Here is a 19245-nt window from a genome sequence, read left to right on the forward strand (position 1 = left end):
GGAGTTTGGCTAATAATGTTACTCTTGCTCCTGCTAATGTACTTGTGCCCATTCCGGGCAAAGCGATTTTTCTGAGCCCCTCCGGCTAGAAACACTTGTCTATGAATTCACATGCTTACTCTCGAGAATTTTAACCATATCATGTTTTCCTGAGGCCCCTTCTGCATTTGAAGCTCTCGAGTCGTGCCCGGGTGGGCTCCATGCATTAAGACGGCGTTGCCTGTGCCTGAATCCATGCTTGAGTAGTCTTCTTGAACAATAATTCGCTTCTTATACTAAGATTAGCATTATGCTATGCTTGAGTTGCATACTAGGGCTCTACTCAAAAAAGCAACGGTGATTATTTGTTGAAGACTTCTTTTTTAATTGAACCTATCCTAAAACCCTTTTTGATTAAATTACCTATCTTTTATATGCTCATATGAATGCATACTGTATAATCACAATGTAATTGTTTACATCATTTGCTTCTTTTTCTCGGATGAAAAGGGATTCATAATAATGCCGGAAAGCGAAAAGGAATTACAGAAATCGATGTATGTGTCGTTTTTCGGAAGAATCATCGACGACAGTGAAATGCAGCCCATAGCATATGAAAGACATTTAGTACACAATAAAAGGTCAAAAATTGATTCCATTAAGATGCAGTTGTACACATTTGCGGTATGTAGGTATTTAATACCTTTTAAGTAAATGAGGATTAGTCTCGATGAAAAATGTGTAAATGCAAAAGAATTGCAACTAACTAATTACCCGGAAAGTGAGGTGATTTGGGTTCAGATTTTGGGCGTTTTTTGTATTATTTCCCTCATGAATTAAAATTTTTCACTATAAGCAGCACCACTATAGAAAGAAGTTTTGTTCTATGTTTTTATACAAGGATGATTGTTTTGAAATTTATTATAACGGAGAAAAAAGAGTTAAAAGTCATATACCCAAGTCACCCCACATGAAGGGATGACTTGCGTATACTACTCTATTACCTTATCGCCTTTCGAAGAGTATCATCAGATCCCACTGGAAATAATTGAAGAAAACTTAAAAAAAAGTCAAGTCAAGGCTCAGACCCTACAATTTCTGTAGGGTCTGAGCCTTACATTTTCTAAAATGCCAGTGGTACCTGTGTAACAGTGTGTGTGCCTGTAACGAATATGAAATACTGTTTTCAAATCATCCCGGAATCCTTAAGCATTTCAGTAATTATGCAACCATTAATTAACAGATTTATTTGATTAGATAATTTATCATCCACAGTTGCACTTGACAGATACTGGTCTAATTTGAATAATAGAACTTCTATTTGAAATATAGCATATTCAAATTCACGAACACATTCGAAACTGCCCTTATACCAGATTGTTTCCATTATTTTTTTAGTTTTTTTTACCAGTTTAGAAATAATAGTGTGTGAATATTGCTATACTACGGAAATATTCCTCATATTTCGGTCACTTTGCTACTTACATCTTTTCCCGCGGCATTTGAGTGCGAAAATCACTTCCCGAAAAATCAATATTTTCTACTAAATTTATGAAGGCCTTTATTCTTATTATTAAATTCGCCGATTTCTGTTGGTTTTTAGTGCATGTTCATGGCCGGACGGACAAACACAAAACTAGCCAAGTGGATAGAAAATTTTGACTTTCCTTACAAGAACCCCAAAACAGCTGAAGAGCTCTTGCACTTGATTGGACAGAAATGTCATGTCATGGCAGAAGTAAGAATACGCTTTCAACCAATTGGAAAACCTATTTGCTTTATAAAAGCGGAAACTTCTCATGTACATTCTACAGGGTTGGTTACTTAATTACTTATTCCCCTCGTCGTATTTTACTGGCGAACCGTTGATCCTAGAGGCATACGCCCAGCCAGAAAAAGGATCTAAATAAAGTTTATAACTCAGATACGTCATTCATGTTCGAAGGGGTTGTACAGTTATTAAAATAAAACAATTTTTAACTTCTTATACGGACACCCTGACTTCAAAATCCATTGAAGAGTTGTTGCTTTCTGAGGGCAACAAAAAAATTCCACTCATCCAAGGGCAGCATTCGCGGAGATATTTGAGAAGCTAACAGACAATCCTTTTCCCTGATTTATGCTGTTCTTCCGCAACTTTTCTCCAGTTTTTAAATTCAAATATCTCTGCGAATATTGCACCAAGAAACGCGGAAGTTTTTTCGTTGGCCTCAGGAGAGACAGGGCAATAACTTTCTAATTGGGTTTTTGAGGACATTGTGCCGGCATAAGAAGTTATTTCTTTTATTTTCATAACTATGCAACCGCTTTGCAACATGAATGATGTATCTCAGTTCTATAGTTTATTTGGATACTTTTTGTAATTGGAAGTATGCACCTAGGACCAATGGTTTGGGATTAAAATGTGCAAGGGTGAATTATTGAATCACCCTGTGAAATAATAATATTATTCTTATTAAAATGTAATTACTCAATTTATTCGTTACTTGACACTCACTTCATTATATAAAGTATATTATACATAATGTAATTTCACTAGGGAGTGCATGGTAATTCCGATTGCATCATGGCTGCGTCGTTTTGGAACCATTGCCTGCTGACCGTGTTGGCGAAAGCTCGGGGAGGTAATCATGGAAAATGATACATTTTCAGATTTTGTTCTTTTGTTTTTGTAATTTATTTATTAGGCAAATAATCATCACAAAAACATACAAGACAGAAAGACCAAGAGAAAACTACAAAATATGATTTTTAAGAGATATGATCTTTCAGAGGGCCATAAACAGTTACTAAAATGGGAATTTTTTTTTTTCATTTATTCTATTACACGAGGGGTTTAAAGTGAGAGTGGTATATGTCGAACAATCCTAATTTAAAAAAAAGGATATACTAGAACAGTTTTTTTAAACGTCCCATATTGAAAATTTTGTGCTTTCATAATCCAGTGGCGAACTATTGGAGCTTGAATTCAGTTCATTTTTTCCCCTTTTAATAGTTTAAGCACTTCTAGATTTCATTTCTGGACTTGATTCAGAATTGTTGAAAATGTGACTTACACCATTTTTACTTTAACCCCCCCCCCCCCATCTCATATCAATGTATGTACGCAATAGTAGCGTTCATAATGAAATAACATTAATCAACATATAATTTTTTTTTCGTAAAGTCTTATTTATATTATGAAATTCATCAAAAACCAAGCTTGAAAATTATCAAGTTTATTGATTTAAAGATCCAATTTTAAGATCAAATTTGAATGAATTTTTGCTTTTAGATTTCGACAATGTCGTTTTCGGTGATTTCGCTTATCTCTTATCCAGTTGTGAAAAAGTAGAGAGTGCTGACGTACCGTCGAGTCTTGAGGTGATGCTTTTTTCTTATGTTTCGATACTATTCAACGTATTTTAAGGATACGACAAGTACAAATTTTAAATGACATGATGTTACTAACTTGACCATTTATGCTAGAGCCCTTTGTGAAATGCAAGGTAAAATTTTGCTCAATTGCATAGCTCAACAGGGTTCCAACGGTATATTCTTTGCAAATTTTCTCGTTTAGTTCGTTACTCTCGTTAGTTAATGAGTGTACCATATCTTATTTTATCTTCATACTTTGTATTCATTTTCAGAAACTTGCGTACATTATAAGCCAAAACATAGATCCTGAAGAATTCAAGAAAATGGATGCAAAGGCAAGTCATTAACATGAGTGACTACAGACAATATTAATTAAAATTATAACTATAAAATTTAATATTACATAATTTCCAACAATAGTAGATGGATAATTACCTTTTCAATAAATAATCTTACTTAAAGAGAGTGAGATGCCCCCCCCCCTTCCACTTCCCCCAGAGTCGAATACATCGAGGGAAGAGAGAGACCTTTTCTTGATATTATGCCGAGGTGAACTCAGAAAGAAAAGAGAACCTGGGTTCGATTCTTGGTGAAGACCAGATGGCTTTTCTTCCCTTCTTATTCACCCAGCATAATATCCAGAAAAAGTCACTTTCTTTGATATATTGGGGCTGAGAGGAAAAGTTAAGGGCTGTTTAGCCTCTACTTCAGCACCTCATAGCCAGGGCAATATAATAAGGGTTGGCTCATGACTCGCCGGAGTCGGTACCAGCTGACGTCATCGCCCCGAATGAAGAATCGGTTAATTGCCATTGGATACCCGGGTATTACAATGTCACTCTTTAGTTAAAATTTTTTTGACCAGGGACGTCCCGCACCTGGTACTAGACCACGCCCACTGAGCCAAAGTGGCATGAGCAACTTCAAAGGGATCAGGCAGCCCTTACTATATAGCCCTGCTCACAACCGCAGTGCGTGAAAACAGTAAAGCGAAGTCGTATCTCTAATGATGTGTATGGTCACGCACCTGCCCGGATTACAAGAGGACCTGGATTCGATTCCCGACGGTGACTACATGATTTTTCTTTCCGATTTCTTTTCGGCAAAATATTCAGAAAAACTCGCTTTCCTTACTCTTATTAGATTTGCAAACTTAAAAATAATAAGGAAAGTATTAAATAAGTATAGACTCGTCTTATTGGAAAACAAAATTAGATCAATTTATATCGAGTTGATATCAAAATATATTCTTTGAATCGTTTTGCAGGAAGCACTGGAATGGTTGACAAGAACAAAATCAGAAGCTGGATTAGAATTCAAAACTTTTCTACGAAAACATGGCCACCGATGTCTCAAAGAAGTTAGTTTTTTTTATTTCAATTTCTGCATCTCATTTGGAGTTTGTCTTTAAATTATTTGCGGTAATTTGTTCAGTAAATTTGAAAATGTATATCAGAGATTTTTAAATTGAAAAATTTCTTTTACTTTACCACCATATTAAATAAAAATTTATCCTCTCTCTCAATAGTTTGATGTCCGATCATCACCTTGGGGTGACGAGCCAATCCTTCTGATCAAGATGCTTCAGGTCATTGCTGTTTTCTGTATATCATCGCTTACATATTTCTCCAGCCACGTGAATATGATATTTGAAACTTCATACATTAAAACTTTTATAAAAGATTAAAATTATCGTCTTTCAGAATCTGGTGACTGTAACAAAGAAAAAGCAACCAATCAAAAACGAATCATATTCGACATCCACACTTTTGTCCAACATGAAAGTGGAATTGAAAGGATTTTCAAAGTAAATTTTTTATTTATGTATCGATACATGTGAATATTTGTAAAAAAAACACTCTGTTCAAGGCTGTCTTAAACGTACCAGGACAAAGCCCCCTCATTTAGCTGAAAATGCCCCTGTCTACACGCTTACTATAGAAAAATCATAGTACCAAATCTAATTATCACGAGGGTCGCAGGCCATGCCCGGGTGGGCACATGCGTTAAGATGGCCATGGATATTAGGACTTAAAAATATCGTGGGCCCCAAGTCCTTACATGTCAAACACGTCAAACAGTCAGTCGCGATACAAACTAATAGGAACCCGTCTCCGGTCGTGAATGGGTGAACCCAGAGGCTTATTTACGGTGGAGAAGGGGCACTAAACAAGGTAGCATACATACTTGGTCAACTGGGCCAAGCAAGAATTTTGGTGAGGACCACACACGTTTCGGCCCCTGGATAAATATGCGTTGTTGTGCATCAATTAATAAAAAATGTTACGGCTAATGCCCAGAATCCACTCTATTCTTCTAGTACGCAACAGGATCGGATAGAGACCATTATGTGCTCCGTAAGTTTCTAAGGCTTCAACCTGTTTAGAAACGCCTACCGATTAACAGGTTAATTTTTCTCAAAAATCGGATTTTATTTTCCTGGAAATTTTTATTTCTTGGCCTATGCGTTCAGACAGCCTGTGTTGTATTATGCTTGAAATATAATTTTCGTACATATTACCGGTGATAATTAATAGTATCAATTTACTCCGATACATTCCAAATAATTTTTTCCTGCAGCTCAACAGATGATAATTCTTGATTGATACAATTTATATTGAAATTGAAGTAATGTTGAGTAAATATTTTCTGTTGAAAAACAAATTTATGCATCATAATTTCGTATACAGGTTACTGATGTACATAATTTTGCCAAGCTGTAGAAGAGGAGTGAGAGACAGAGAAGTAGGAAAGGTTCGTGTTAAAATTCGAATCGTTTCGATGTTTCTCTCATGGAATGTCTTTTCTAACACACACACACGTTCCGGTACATACTAATTCGTTGGAAATTCCCTTACGATCACGGATAATATTTTGTCCAAACGCCAGTGGAATGAATTCAAACAAGTTCTCAGTGTTTTTTTTCCTCTCTCTTCACCATCGCGTGTCTTTATAGTAAGTCTATCAACTGAAGTTGCTTTTTCTTTCTCTCCTTTCTTTCTATACTCCTGTTACTGATTTTTTTTTCTTCTCTCATATATGATACATCTTTCTGCTTTTTGCAAAAGAGTACACGTAGGGTGAAGTATGAAAAGAGACTCTAAAATTTTATTATCTGTTATACTTCCTTTCCCCCTTCCTTTTTCTAATATGTGGTTAGTTTAGGGCGAGGTTACTAGATTTATCGCCGATTCGTCAAATAAAGATAATCCAAATTTATTGGCAAAAGCTTGAACTTGAAATGGCAAATTCACATCTATAAGTATCTTCTTAAATTCAATATATAACGCTCTCATTATTTTTGTTTTAAGAGCAGGTGTTTCATTCTCAAACACAAATGATTACATTCTACTGTAAATTTATAGATTTTTTGCAAAAGAAAAAAAATGTGTCATTGCTTGAGCAGCACAGGGTACTATTTTATATCTTTTGATGAATTTAAAAAAAATAATTATTTAACACGTTTCTATATAGTCACTGCTGATCCGGTCTGTCAATAAACTACGTCAACCTTTTCATCGTTTGGCGAAACTGATGGTGGAAGAAGGAAGGTTACCGTCGCAGGATCTTATGTTTTTCCTATGTGCCGAAGAGATCAACCAGCTCATAAAAACTCGGTCTCCTAGAATTGTCACCAGGTAAATATTATTTCATGAACAAACTCACACATGAAACAATATCGGAAGTACAGGGATTATGGAATACTACAGTGATATCTCACTCAGGCTGGCATTACACTATAAAAGTTTTAGAAAAGTTATTTTATAAAAATTGAAAAATGCAGCCAATAAGCACATTGGTTACATTGGAGTGAATGCAACTAATGCTCTTATTGGTTATTTTTTTCAAGTTTTGTCAAAGGTATTTTATCAAACTTTTATAGTGTAATATCGGTCTTATATACACACTCTCATCTATACGTTTCTCTCAGTTATAAGACGATTTTCTGCACTTTCGTTCAAAAATAGGACGATAATGCTCTTCACTTATGCGTCCTTTCTCCTTGTTCGCTTGCACCGACGCATAAGTGAAAGATTACTGTAATCGAGTGATATGAAACACCGGGATTTCTCCGCCTTCTGTTATGGCCTCCAAATTGAAGTGATAAACTACTTCAAAAATGTCCCCCGTGATTCTATGCAGTCTGTGTCACTTGGTTGTCATCACCATCACGGCTGTGCTATGGAAGAAGATTTGTGTTTTTCTACACCCGAAATTTACTCAGGCAGGTTTTCAAAATTGTTTATTAGTTATTGAAAATATGCCCAATAATATGAAACTAAGCACAATGTACGTCGCAAGAGTGCTGCATTTTATTGTGCTCTGCTAATTTTTCGGCTAACGATTTTCGGCTTTTTCGTGATTCGATGAGACACTACAATGAAGTGCCAAAAGTCATGGGATACCTCTGAATATTGCTGCACTTCGCCGGATAAAAGTAGGACCCACACGATATTAAGAGGTATCCCATGACTTCAGTGCTGAAGTGCCAAAAGTCATGGGATACCTCTTAATATCGTGTGGGACCTCCTTTCATCCGGCGAAGTGCAGCGATATTAAGAGGGAGCCCATGACTTTTGGCACTTTAGTGTATTTTCTTCTAAGATTATGCGCGGGTAATATGAGATAATGAGATATTATAAGTATTGTCTGAGTTGGGATAGAATATCACTCTTCAAGATGGAAAGTTTAGTAAAATAGGAGAGGGAACCGTCTAAAATTGATGTATGTCGCCTTCTGCGTGGGCCAACCGGGAATGTTTTGGACAGAGAAAGAATATTGCATCTGTGGCTCTTTTAAGCAGACTATGACACCAACCCATCATCAACTACAAAAATAAACGATGAAATTTTCATTTTCATTGTCATAGACTCATTAAATCTTTGCCATCAATTTCAATTTAGTTTTCTTTACTTTTAATATTCCATATTAACCCCTAAAAACAACTTATCTAAATGCCTGTTTTCTCAGCCCTAACATTTAATTTGAAATACGATGCACAAGTCTATGCAACGACAAGAATTTATATTTCATAGAAATACAGACTTTTTAGGTTTCTATCATGTTTCAAATTGGAATCGAAAATACAAATACAAATGGTATTCCATATTACCCGCACTCACTTCTTAGTTTGAATATTTGTTTACATATTCGTAAAATATCCCAGTGAGATTCCTGGTCTACTTCCCACTGAGTCTTAAAATAATTGGCCGTATCTTACGTTTGCCTCTCTTATTTTATACTTATATAGGGCATTGAAAAGACAGAAATTACATCCACAACTGGATAAGTTGATTTATCCCGAAATAGCTTGTGGGCCACCAGAACCAGTAAGTATACGTCCGATCGCTGAATAATACATATATTCTTCCGGTTGATTCATAAAGAAGAACAGTGAAGCCCGGTTTTTTGAGGAATACAGATCCTCAAAAAAAAAAAATGCATGAAAAACGTTGTAAGCAGAAAAATGCTTCCAGTGAGCAATCTGAATATGTATTAGTGAAAGTTGGCACCACGGAAATAAATCGCACCAAGCGGGAAACTTAAGACGGAACATTGTGAGCGTGATCTACTGTATACAGCTTGCAGATGCTGCTAAAAAAGCTAGATAGTTTCTAATAAAAAATAAATAAAATTGTAGAAATTAATTTTTTGCAATTTACAGGGTGTTCCATAAAATGGTAAATAGTTCAAAAAATCATAAAAATTGAAGGACTTGGGATATTTGAATGCGGTTTCTCCAAAAAAAGTTATCCTCATGAAAGGGGGTAGGTATTTTATTTTGTTTCAGAAAAAAAGTTCAAATTCTTGTCGATGGAGAGCGCTGTGAGTCAGTTTGACAGGAGGGATTGGATCTGAACATTTCTTCAACCTTTTTCTTTATTCGAAACGTTCGTAATGTTTACCCAGTGATTCGTGGCTGAGGTAAAATAACTTCGCCAACAGTGCTTTATCCATTAATATCAACATAACAATGAAGACCTTATGTACGTGCCAGCAACAGGAAAATTCAGAAATGAACTGTTAATCGTACACCTTGAATCTAATAGGATTCTGATTTGAATATTTCCAGTGATTTGCTTTCGTGCACAACTCTCTGCGTAAACAAAAATTTCCACTGAACGTTTTTTTGTACATAAAAAACAAAAATTCTCCCCTTCGTGAGAATAACTTTTTCACAAACTGCATTCAAAGATTATGTTACAGTTTTTATGAATTTTTAAACAATTTACAAATTTATGGGCCACCATGTATATGATTATCATGTCCGTTGTAGTACTTACTAATGCTCTTCTATTCCGTTTATTTAAGATGAACATGGAAAAAATGTACATTCCCACTGGAACTGAACTTGTGATGACAGGTAAATTACTTGGTCAATAATACATACGCTGATAAATGAAAAGAATTACACCCATTAGCTATTGAGATTTTAATTACATGATTCAGAAAAAGGCATATCAAATACAGAAAATAAATATTACGATGCATTATAATACGTATAATCGTATTCCTGTTGCAGGGTTTTCCATTCACGGAAAACTACTAAATGTAGTTTTATTGTATTTTTTTTTTCATTTGTGAAAATTATTTCTTATGGAAATCACATGATTTTAGTTTTCCAATTCAAAAGCTTCACTTAAATTACTTAAATAATTGAATATTTCCTTAGTAATCAATGAACATCTCAATTAAAAATATCTCGAACTATGAAAAGTTTTAATGGAGTGCAAACTCATTCAAAATTTGCCACAAAAAATCTGAAATGAAAATACCAAATTTCAATGGGACACTTTTCATGTATATATTTTATTATAATTGATTAATTAATACAATATTCAAATATGACGAAAATGTATTGACTATAATCATTTCTTCCCCCTACCCACTATTACAAATTGAGAAATTCTTGATTTATAATGATTCTATCGAACTATCACGATGACAATATTAGCGTAGCTGAACATGCCAATACTCAATGCAATAAAATATAATGTTATAACGGGGGGATTACATAATTCCCCTTGCCGCATTTAACTGGCGAACCGTTCATCCTAGAAGCATACTTCCTATTAGAAAAAGTATCCAAATAATGTGTGCAACTCAGATACAACATTCATGTTCCAAGGGGGTTGTACACTTATTAAAATACAAAAACAATACAATAAAAATACAACGCCACAGAGGAAAAATTCCCAACGAAGTGGCTGAGGAAAGATGGCCATAATACTGTCCTGATTTATGCTGTTGTAGTGCGTTCTTGTCCGTATAGATCAGTGTTTCTTAACCTTTTTCAGCTCATGGCCCCCTATGGATCACATTTTTTTCTCGTGGCTCCCCTGTCCCCTATCCAGGGCCCCCTCTATCATCATCCAAATGTGAGATGCTTTCTATTTTTTTATTATGAATGAAATTTTAATAAATCAGATCAATCTCTGGAATCCTGGCTAGGCACGGATTCAAATGGTGGATTATCATCTCTCCCAGGAGTCAAATTATATTTCAAAAAACGGTCTGTGTAAAATACGGGACGATCCAACGAATATGCACGATAAATCGACCCTCTCAACATATCAACCGTTGCTCTGGCGGCCCTCCATACTTAGCTGGAAGTAACAGCTTACATATAAAAATCATAGTACCAGATCCCATATATAGTGCAGTCCCCATTATAGACATGAAGACCCGGGTCATGCCCCACATAGACCGAAGGGTTAAGATGCTCCTGGTTGTATGGACGGATCTGATGAATTCTGAAAGTAGCAATATTTTTCAACCATGTTTCACTTTTAAAGCTTTTCTCTTTACAGCTCTCTATGACTCCCTTCACCACCTGTCGTGGATCAACTTTCTTCTGATTTTCTCCCGTGGCCCCCCTAGAATATCCAAGGACCGCAAGGGGGCCATATGGCCCCAGGTTGAGAACCACTGGTATAGATCAGTGATTCCCAACGTGGGCGTTAACGCCCCCTGGGAGGCGGTAGAAGTTACAGGTATAGCATAGGATCTTATGGTTAGATTGCGTTGGGGGGCGATGGGAGAAAAAAATTTCTGAGGAAGGGGACCATGGGACAAAAAAGGTTGGGAAACTATGGTATAGATGGAGCACACCCCCCCCCCCTTTCTTCCCCATGCTTCTTGTTCGTGATTGAAGAAAGTGAGTTTGACTTACACCAGTGATGGCAACTCGTACGGGAATGTCCCATATTCATGGGAAAAATTTGCGAAAAGTTGTTCAGGGGGAAATTTTGAGAATTCATCAAACAAAATAATTTTTTGAAGGGGGAAAAAAAAAAGATTAACGCAATATATAGTACTTTTTGTAATGTAAAATACTTGACTACGTATTTTTCTCAGTAGATGGCAGCACATTCTTCAGAACGTGTCGGAAAAATTACGTCGAAAGCGAAATTTTTCAGGGAAATTTCGCTGGACGAAGTTACCATCACTGACTTGTACCACTGATATGTAAACACGTCTCCCTTCTCGTTATACTTCGTTTTCAATATACATATATTAATAAACTGATAAGTTTTTAATGTGTTTTATCTTGTGAGAACAAGTGTTGGATTACTGTTCTTTCCTAACTTTTCCCCCCGTTTTGTGTGAGTCCAATTATCTCTGAATATTGCACTTAGAAACGTGGAACCTTTCTATGGCTTCAGTAGAGACATGGCAACAACTTTACAATTTTGTTTTTGAGCACAAAAACCTTAATTTAACGGATTTTTCTGTTTAAAAAGGTTTTTTTTTTTCATTTTAGTATCTATATACAACACGAATGACGTAAACATACACAAGGCTTATTTTGTATATTTTAAATTCAATATTCAGGAGTACCTGTGAGTCAAGGAGTTGTCAAAGCCACAGCGAGAGTAGTCCTGAATTTGGATGAGGCACCATCGATACAGGTAATATATAGGGTAGTTTTTGGGAAATATTATATCATTCACACTCACGGTATCATCACCGTCTATAGCAGAAAGCCTCCTCGCGAAGCTCGTGACGTCACTGAAGTCGTCCATTTTACCTATAGTCATTGAATATACAACAAAAAAAAAAGGTAAAGAGCTTTCTGTTATAGAAGATGTTGACAGTAAGCGCTTTAAAAAATGAGCCGATTATTGGTGATAAATACATCACACATAATCACGATTTTAGCATCACAGCATAATCCCGTTCTATATAATTCCATGTCTTTTTAATGAAGTAGGCTTTCACACCCGATTTTCAACAAGTGTAAAAAGTAAGGATTAAAGGAAAAGTGTTTCATTGAGAAACCAACTTTACAAAATATTTGCCCTTATCAATGCTGAAATGAGAAGTTTTTAAGGAGGAGACATATTACAATGCCACTTGAAGGGTTAACATTTTTAAATTATCATTTTTTTAAATTACTAGAGTTCTTACGCGATTCATCATTTTGTGAATTTTTATTTCTTCCAAAGCCTGGTGATGTGCTGATAACGTACTGCACAGACATTGGATGGAGTCCGTATTTTACATTACTGTCCGGTGTTGTGACTGAGCTTGGTGGTCTCATATCCCATGGTAAGTATTTTATTGAATTGTACCGCATATGTTCCTGTAATCTTCTGGTATTAGTTTATTCCTCTCATATTTGCAATATTCGATATGACACATTGTCCTTTCATCTAATTCGTAAGGAAACATTCGATGGATACATTTCGTAATCATTTCATATGGTCATAATACATTCTTCAAACAAAAAAAGTGAAAATATTTGTATGAAATTTTATCATGTGATCATGAATATATGCATTCTGAAGCATAAAGTACTTGTGAAAGCGAAACATCTTGCTTAAGTATCCGGCAGACTGAGGTGAGTTAATATCTGATAGAGCAACTTTGAAGTTGAATACGAGAATGTCAGGATTAAAAACTTAGGATTAAGGATTTAAATTTAGGATTCGGGTTTCTCAAGAAAATTACTCATATTTTAAATATTTAAAAGATGTTTAAATAAAATCTAATTATAGGTGCAGTTGTTGCGAGGGAATATGGCTTGCCGTGTGTCGTAGGTTTGCATGGAGCTACGAGAGCTTTCAAATCTGGTAAGGACTTATTTATGGTATCTGACGGTAATATGACCCATATTTTCTGCATTTTATTTTTATTTTTTAACGGAATTCAAAATTTAATGATCTTATGTTGTGTAGCAATTTGTTTGGACACTGACCTAATTTTTTTTTGCTTGGGTGATGTATTATTTCGGGCCAGTTGATATTGTGCCGGGTTGTGTCATTTGTGGAAAATCAAATCTGGGAAAATACAGTATTACAAACGTCGCTATTAATTAATTAAATCTCACCTGCGGAAAAAAACCAATATTGTGAAAATATTACGAGCAACATTTATTTGAGAAATTGTAAAAAAAAAAGTAATTGAGATTATACATATATAAAAAAATTCCAAAATAAATTTCCAAAATATGCACTTATTCAGAAATTTTTTTGAATTTATGCAGTAATATGCATTAAGATGAAAATATGCAAATGCATATGCACTTGCATATAACCGGAGCTCTACGTATAACCGATGATTTTCCCATGTTAAAAACAGCATTTGGTTTTCGTTTTGAAGATTTGATTCGTATAAGCGGTTGATTCTTATAATCAGTGATTCTTACATAAGCGGTAGCTACTGTACTTACTTCAGCGTACAAGAACCACGTTAACATTCCTCCAAGAATCTTCTAACGAATTATAGTTAAATGCATGCAGAAACGTGTTGAACGTGTGTATATGCGTGGCCGTAACGTTAACAACCCGCTCTCCACGTACGAGTTAAAAGCTCATAGGCGGTTATAGACTTCGAAGTCTGGGGGGGGGGGGCACGATGATGATGATGATGAGACAATTCATTTATACATATTATTATACATGTGACAACCATATTTTTATGGGCATCTTTTTATCAGCCACCTCGTTGGGCATTTCGTCTGTTGTGGCGTTGTATTTGTATTTGTATAGATCAGTCAACTTCACCTTTGACGTTGGGGGGGGGGGTAGCAATGCCATGACCTCCTAAATTACACATCTAAGTTATCTAGGTGGTCGTGGCAATGACCCTCAGGCCCCCCCCCCCGTATCTCCGCCCATGTAAAAGGTGTCACTATCCCGGATACCACTAGGGTGACTGATTTAGGAATTCTCATAGACGAGTGGCTTAGGTTTTCTGAACATTGTTCAGCGGTGGTCAAAAGAGCGAATAGAATGCTCGATTTTATTTTGAAAAAGGTCTCTTCGCGTTCTCCTAGTCATTCTTCCGCTTTTCCGAGGCTTAGTTCTTCCTGGACTGGAGTATGCTGTAAAGTTTTGAAGACCATACCTACGCGTGTCCTCGTTGGCACACGCGGCTTGAGTAATACAGAGAGATTTCAGTTTTTGAATATGTTTACATTGGATGAACGCAGGTGTCGGAGAGATGTGATCAAAGTGTTCAAAATTTTCAGTGGTATGGAGAAGATGGACCATGATTTATTAATTCGCCGTCTATCGACTGCTTTTACAAGGAGACACCAGTATCGTTTGGTAAGGGACAATTTTAGGTTGTGGTGTCGCAGGGCATTTTTCTCTAATAGGGTTGTTAATAAATAAATTTACTACCGTCGGGGAGTAGTAAATTCTATCACACAATTCACACGTTTAAAAAGAAATACGATAAGCATGTTGGCGTAAATAGAGAAGTTTTCCATACTTAGAATAAGACAACCACCATAAATGCATTTTACGGGGCATTGTATAATATTTCATCATGTAATATATATTGTTTGTAATTGTATTTTTAATTGGGTTGCTGTATTTTTGAAATATATGACATCCATATTTATTGTGGGCATCTTTTTCTCAGCCACCTCGTTGGGCATTTTGCCTGTTGTGGCCTTGTATTTATTTATTCACTTCTCAACAGGCAAGGATTGCCCAGTTACAGAAATGGACAAGAGAAGAGAAATACAAAAACACAAATACAACAAACTACAAAAAGGAAAAAAAAAATCGAGTGGAACAATATTAGAAATACATACGGAAAAGCATAACATGAATATTCAATACTCGCATATAACTTTTAAGAAATTCTCTTATAGTTGAATTGAACATATCGGGTTTTACATCGCACTGATTATGTATATTGCACATCTCAAAAATAGGGGACCGTCGTAAAATATTTGTTCGGGGTTTAGGGAGGCGAAAAGTCCGTCGAATAGGCCTATTTCCAATTGGCACAGAAAAATCAAGTTGAAGAAGGTAGCAGTCATCAATTATATTATTGACAATTTTATACAAAAAGCGAAGGTAACTTCTTCGGCATTCCAATGATTGGAAATGGAAAAAACGTCGCAGTTCAGTTGTACTTACGTCATTGATGTAGACGTGAAATTGTCTGTAGAACATGTAGCGTAGAAATCTGTTCTGGACTCTTTCTAGAATCAGTGAGTCTAGGTTGTGAGGACTCCATATAATAGTGCAGTACTCCAGCTTCGGGAGCACATAAGTCCTGAAAAGTGTCGCGATTGTTGCAATTGATTTGAAATTGTTGCGGCTCCCACAACAAATCCTAGCAGTTTTAAGCATTTATTGGTGAGATCATATATGTGATCTCGGTGAATGCACAAGCTTGGAGTCAAAGAAAACACCAAGATCTTTGATTACGGAAACACGACTGATCGAGACAGCATCAGTGGTGTAGTCAAATTCGGTCGATGACAATTTTCTTGTATAGCTGATGACGTGGCATTTACGAACATTGAGTTGGAAGAAATTAGCCCCACACCAATCATGGAGAGAAATTTTTTATTGTTATCAAGAAAACTTGCTTTATTCAATTACCTTATACAGTTCACTTTTTAACGGCCAATGTTCCCAATTGGGGACATCAGTTTCATAAATTAGAAGGAATATCTTTCGTACATGAAGCGCTTTGATTTTTTTTGCCTCTCGAAGGTGTGGCATTCCAAACTAATTCACAAAACGAAAATTTCATTCATTACAGCACTTTTATGACATAAATTTAATTTTTTTAAATCACCCATTTTTAAGGAGCAATAAAATTTAATTTTTTTTTGTTTTTATTATATCAATGTTGTTTCTATGGCCATGGGCAAATCCAAAAAACATACTAGAAATTTTTTTTTTCAATGAATTTTTTGAATTCAATCTAGTTCTTAATTCGGCCGGTAGAAGGTTAATGATAGATTCATTTTCTCTCCTTACAGGTGACACAGTCATCCTCGATGGGACCAAGGGTACATTAAGAAGAGTAGAAACTTCATAATTTATAATTTTCGAGTGACTTTCAGACAGATACATCTTAAAGCACACATCATATTTATGTAGGAACTTATATTTTCGAATTATTTGTGTATTCCATGGTAGTGTATATCATATCTGAAGCGTATAATAAAAATTTCTGAGTAATTGAGAGCGTATTTATGTGATTTTAATTGAATATTGTACAACTTCAACTCTATATTGAATACCAATAATGCTAAGAGTGCTTATGAGATGCAGAAATAGTTTTCATAACACTAAAAAATTTCACATATAGGCTTTTCTCAGACATTTCACAAAACCAAAACTGAATAGATCAATCAGAGGATTGCGCATGGAAAATGAAATAAGATAAACATGGGTAAATCGAGAAGCTATCCATACTTAGAATAAGATGACCATAAATATGTTTTATAGGCATTGTTTGGGCAGTATATATATATAATAAAACATTACACTAATATTTTATCATGTGTGTGTGTGTATAGTAGGAGATTTGCATATTTTTGCATATATATATATATATATATATATATATATAGTTTTCAGTTTTCATAATTGCATTTTTAATTGGGTTGCTGTATTTTAGAAATGTAAGGCATCCATATTTATTATAGGAATCTTTCTTTAGCCACCTCGTTGGGAATTTTGCCTGTTGTGGCCTTGTACTTGAAAATTTTGAAATGATAAATAACCTAATAAATCTAATTTTTTGTAGATTAATTTTGGAAATTTGCAAAAAAAACGTATTTACTACAATTAATTTTAAACTTAATCATTATTAAAATCCATGCAAAGATTGTTTCATTTTGCAGCATGGAATAACTAAAATTTCACGCGAAAATTCCATTTGTCTTCTCCGTTGCTACCACTTGTTTTGTCCGAGGAGGAGGGGGGCTCCTTTAAAGGAACCCCCTAAAGATACTTTTTACTAAATAAATAAATAAAAAAAAATATATATATACAGGGTGGTCATAAAATAACTTAGCCGATGTACGAACCCTTGGCGGCCGAAAAAAAAACAAAAAACAACCAATGCGAATGAAATTCGAGATATATATATATATATAGGGGTTTCTCTCAATTTTCGTTCGAGAATGAGATGAGAGGAGCTAGAATGAGAAGATTCTAGCTCTTGCGGTTACAGTAATAAATTTTGAAAAATTCAAATGGCACTTGGTTGGAGACTTTCGGGAGATCTCTTACATCCTCCTCTCCTAACCAGAACATAGCTCGCAGATCTGACCGAGATGCCGAGCGCATATTCTGAGAAATACCAATATCTTTAATTTGCATCGCATTAATTAGTTTTTGCGGCAGCTAAGCGGCTTTGCCGATACATATATCGTTATTTATATGTTATTTCACATGAATAACATTATATCTTGTATATGTTATTTATATATGTATTCATTTTATGACTACCCTGTGTATAGACGTTGTTTATTGAACATAGTCACTTAAAATTAATTTCATATTACATGGCTAATCATATAGTTTTTTTACAAGCCAAATTAAAAGTGCTCAATATGCCCACTTTGGTCTGCACGGCATATGTCTATATATGGTAGTCAAATTCGTCCCAAACTTTTGCGAGTATGTTTGCATCCACTGCTTCCACGCCTGCTGTTATGTTCATCTTCAGTTCGACTAATGTAGTGGAAAGGGGAGGCACATAAACGTAGTCTTTTATAACCCCCCGCAGGAAGAAATCGCGCACTGTTAGGTCGGGCGATCTTGGAGGCCAGTGATGTTTAACTGAATCGTCAGGTCCCGTACGGCCGATCCATCGTTTAGGAATGCGATTGTGCAAAAATTCTCGAACGTCCAATCTCCAGTGTGGTAGTGCCCGTTCTGCTGGAAAATGAAGTCATCCGAATCGGTTTCCAACAGTGGAAAAAAACCAATCTTGACAAACACTGAAGTGGCGGCCGAAGGAAGAGCGTTAGCGCTACCTGTCGGCAACTGCGTGAAACTCGAGATTTTCCTCTTTCTACCTATATATTATTCGATCAAAACGGATTAAAAGCTGAATAGTTAAGATTTTTTTAAATCGGATGATTCTTTTTGAAACACCCTGTATATTCGTCTACACAGGTAGTAGGGAGAATCGTGAAAGAAGAAAGGGCAATGGAAAAAAATTGTCAACAAGGAGTGTCCTCATTCCAACTTTTGCTTTTACTATTCAACTGATAAAGTTGCATCGCATCAAAGTAATAATGAAATAAAATCATAAAGGAAAAAACGTGATAACATACAAAAAAACGTTTACTCAAGGACTATTTGATATATTTTTTCACCCCGTTGAGATAATAAACACGACCGATTGCGCAAAACAAATGTCGAGATAATACAAAATGGATGCAATTGTTATTTAATTGGACTCGCTACAGATAAACTGTACGAGCTGACGGCATATCATCATTATACGTTCATTGAGAGAATTTCCATTCAAAAATGATCATCTCAATTCTTTTTGTACTGGGGATATCTACTTTACTGAAGTACTTGACCGGTCATGGTAAGTTATAGCAATAAAAATTTCGATGATTGAGTTAGGTCTTTTGAAATAACTAGATAAATCTTTCAAATTGTCAAGAACACGTGACAAGTGCAA

The 19245-nt window shown here is 35.5% G+C and overlaps 3 protein-coding genes across 3 annotated transcripts in view; all 3 read left to right on the top strand.

Annotated features, from left to right (window-relative positions):
- Positions 1-3719, top strand: part of LOC149089622 (uncharacterized) — a 36145-nt gene extending 32426 nt beyond the window's left edge. Inside the window, exons 25-29 of the mRNA XM_089231719.1 lie at positions 490-663; positions 1583-1717; positions 2519-2603; positions 3254-3342; positions 3609-3719. Of these exons, the coding sequence (XP_089087845.1) occupies positions 490-663; positions 1583-1717; positions 2519-2603; positions 3254-3342; positions 3609-3683 (558 nt within the window). The 3' untranslated portion in view covers positions 3684-3719. The remainder of the gene's footprint in view (positions 1-489; positions 664-1582; positions 1718-2518; positions 2604-3253; positions 3343-3608) is intronic.
- Positions 3720-4607: 888 nt separating this feature from the next.
- On the top strand, positions 4608-16778 carry LOC149089623 (uncharacterized). The gene is made up of 11 exons (XM_089231788.1): positions 4608-4696; positions 4865-4924; positions 5040-5143; positions 6027-6090; positions 6811-6974; positions 8588-8666; positions 9649-9700; positions 12172-12248; positions 12786-12888; positions 13338-13412; positions 16574-16778. Exons 2-11 carry the CDS (start codon positions 4916-4918, stop codon positions 16630-16632), a joined length of 786 nt encoding a protein of 261 aa, XP_089087914.1. The 5' UTR covers positions 4608-4696; positions 4865-4915; the 3' UTR covers positions 16633-16778.
- Positions 16779-19017: 2239 nt separating this feature from the next.
- The window catches only part of LOC149089624 (uncharacterized), a 59875-nt gene continuing 59647 nt past the window's right edge, over positions 19018-19245 (top strand). The window contains exon 1 of the mRNA XM_089231870.1: positions 19018-19149. Coding sequence (XP_089087996.1) covers positions 19086-19149 — 64 coding nt within the window. The 5' untranslated portion in view covers positions 19018-19085. The remainder of the gene's footprint in view (positions 19150-19245) is intronic.

The sequence above is a fragment of the Pholcus phalangioides genome, unplaced genomic scaffold (assembly GCF_987345545.1).
Source record: "Pholcus phalangioides strain wild (caught in Gottingen) unplaced genomic scaffold, Ppha-v1.0 ptg000001l_1, whole genome shotgun sequence".
Classification (NCBI taxonomy): Eukaryota; Metazoa; Arthropoda; class Arachnida; order Araneae; family Pholcidae; genus Pholcus; species Pholcus phalangioides.

What these genes read in the sequence shown, in the direction of transcription:
- LOC149089623 (XM_089231788.1), top strand. An exon ending in GAGACAGAGAAGTAGGAAAG is followed by an intron (nt 6,091 to 6,810) that starts GTTCGTGTTAAA and finishes GTTTCTATATAG; the next exon opens with TCACTGCTGATCCGGTCTGT. An exon ending in CTTGTGGGCCACCAGAACCA is followed by an intron (nt 8,667 to 9,648) that starts GTAAGTATACGT and finishes CGTTTATTTAAG; the next exon opens with ATGAACATGGAAAAAATGTA.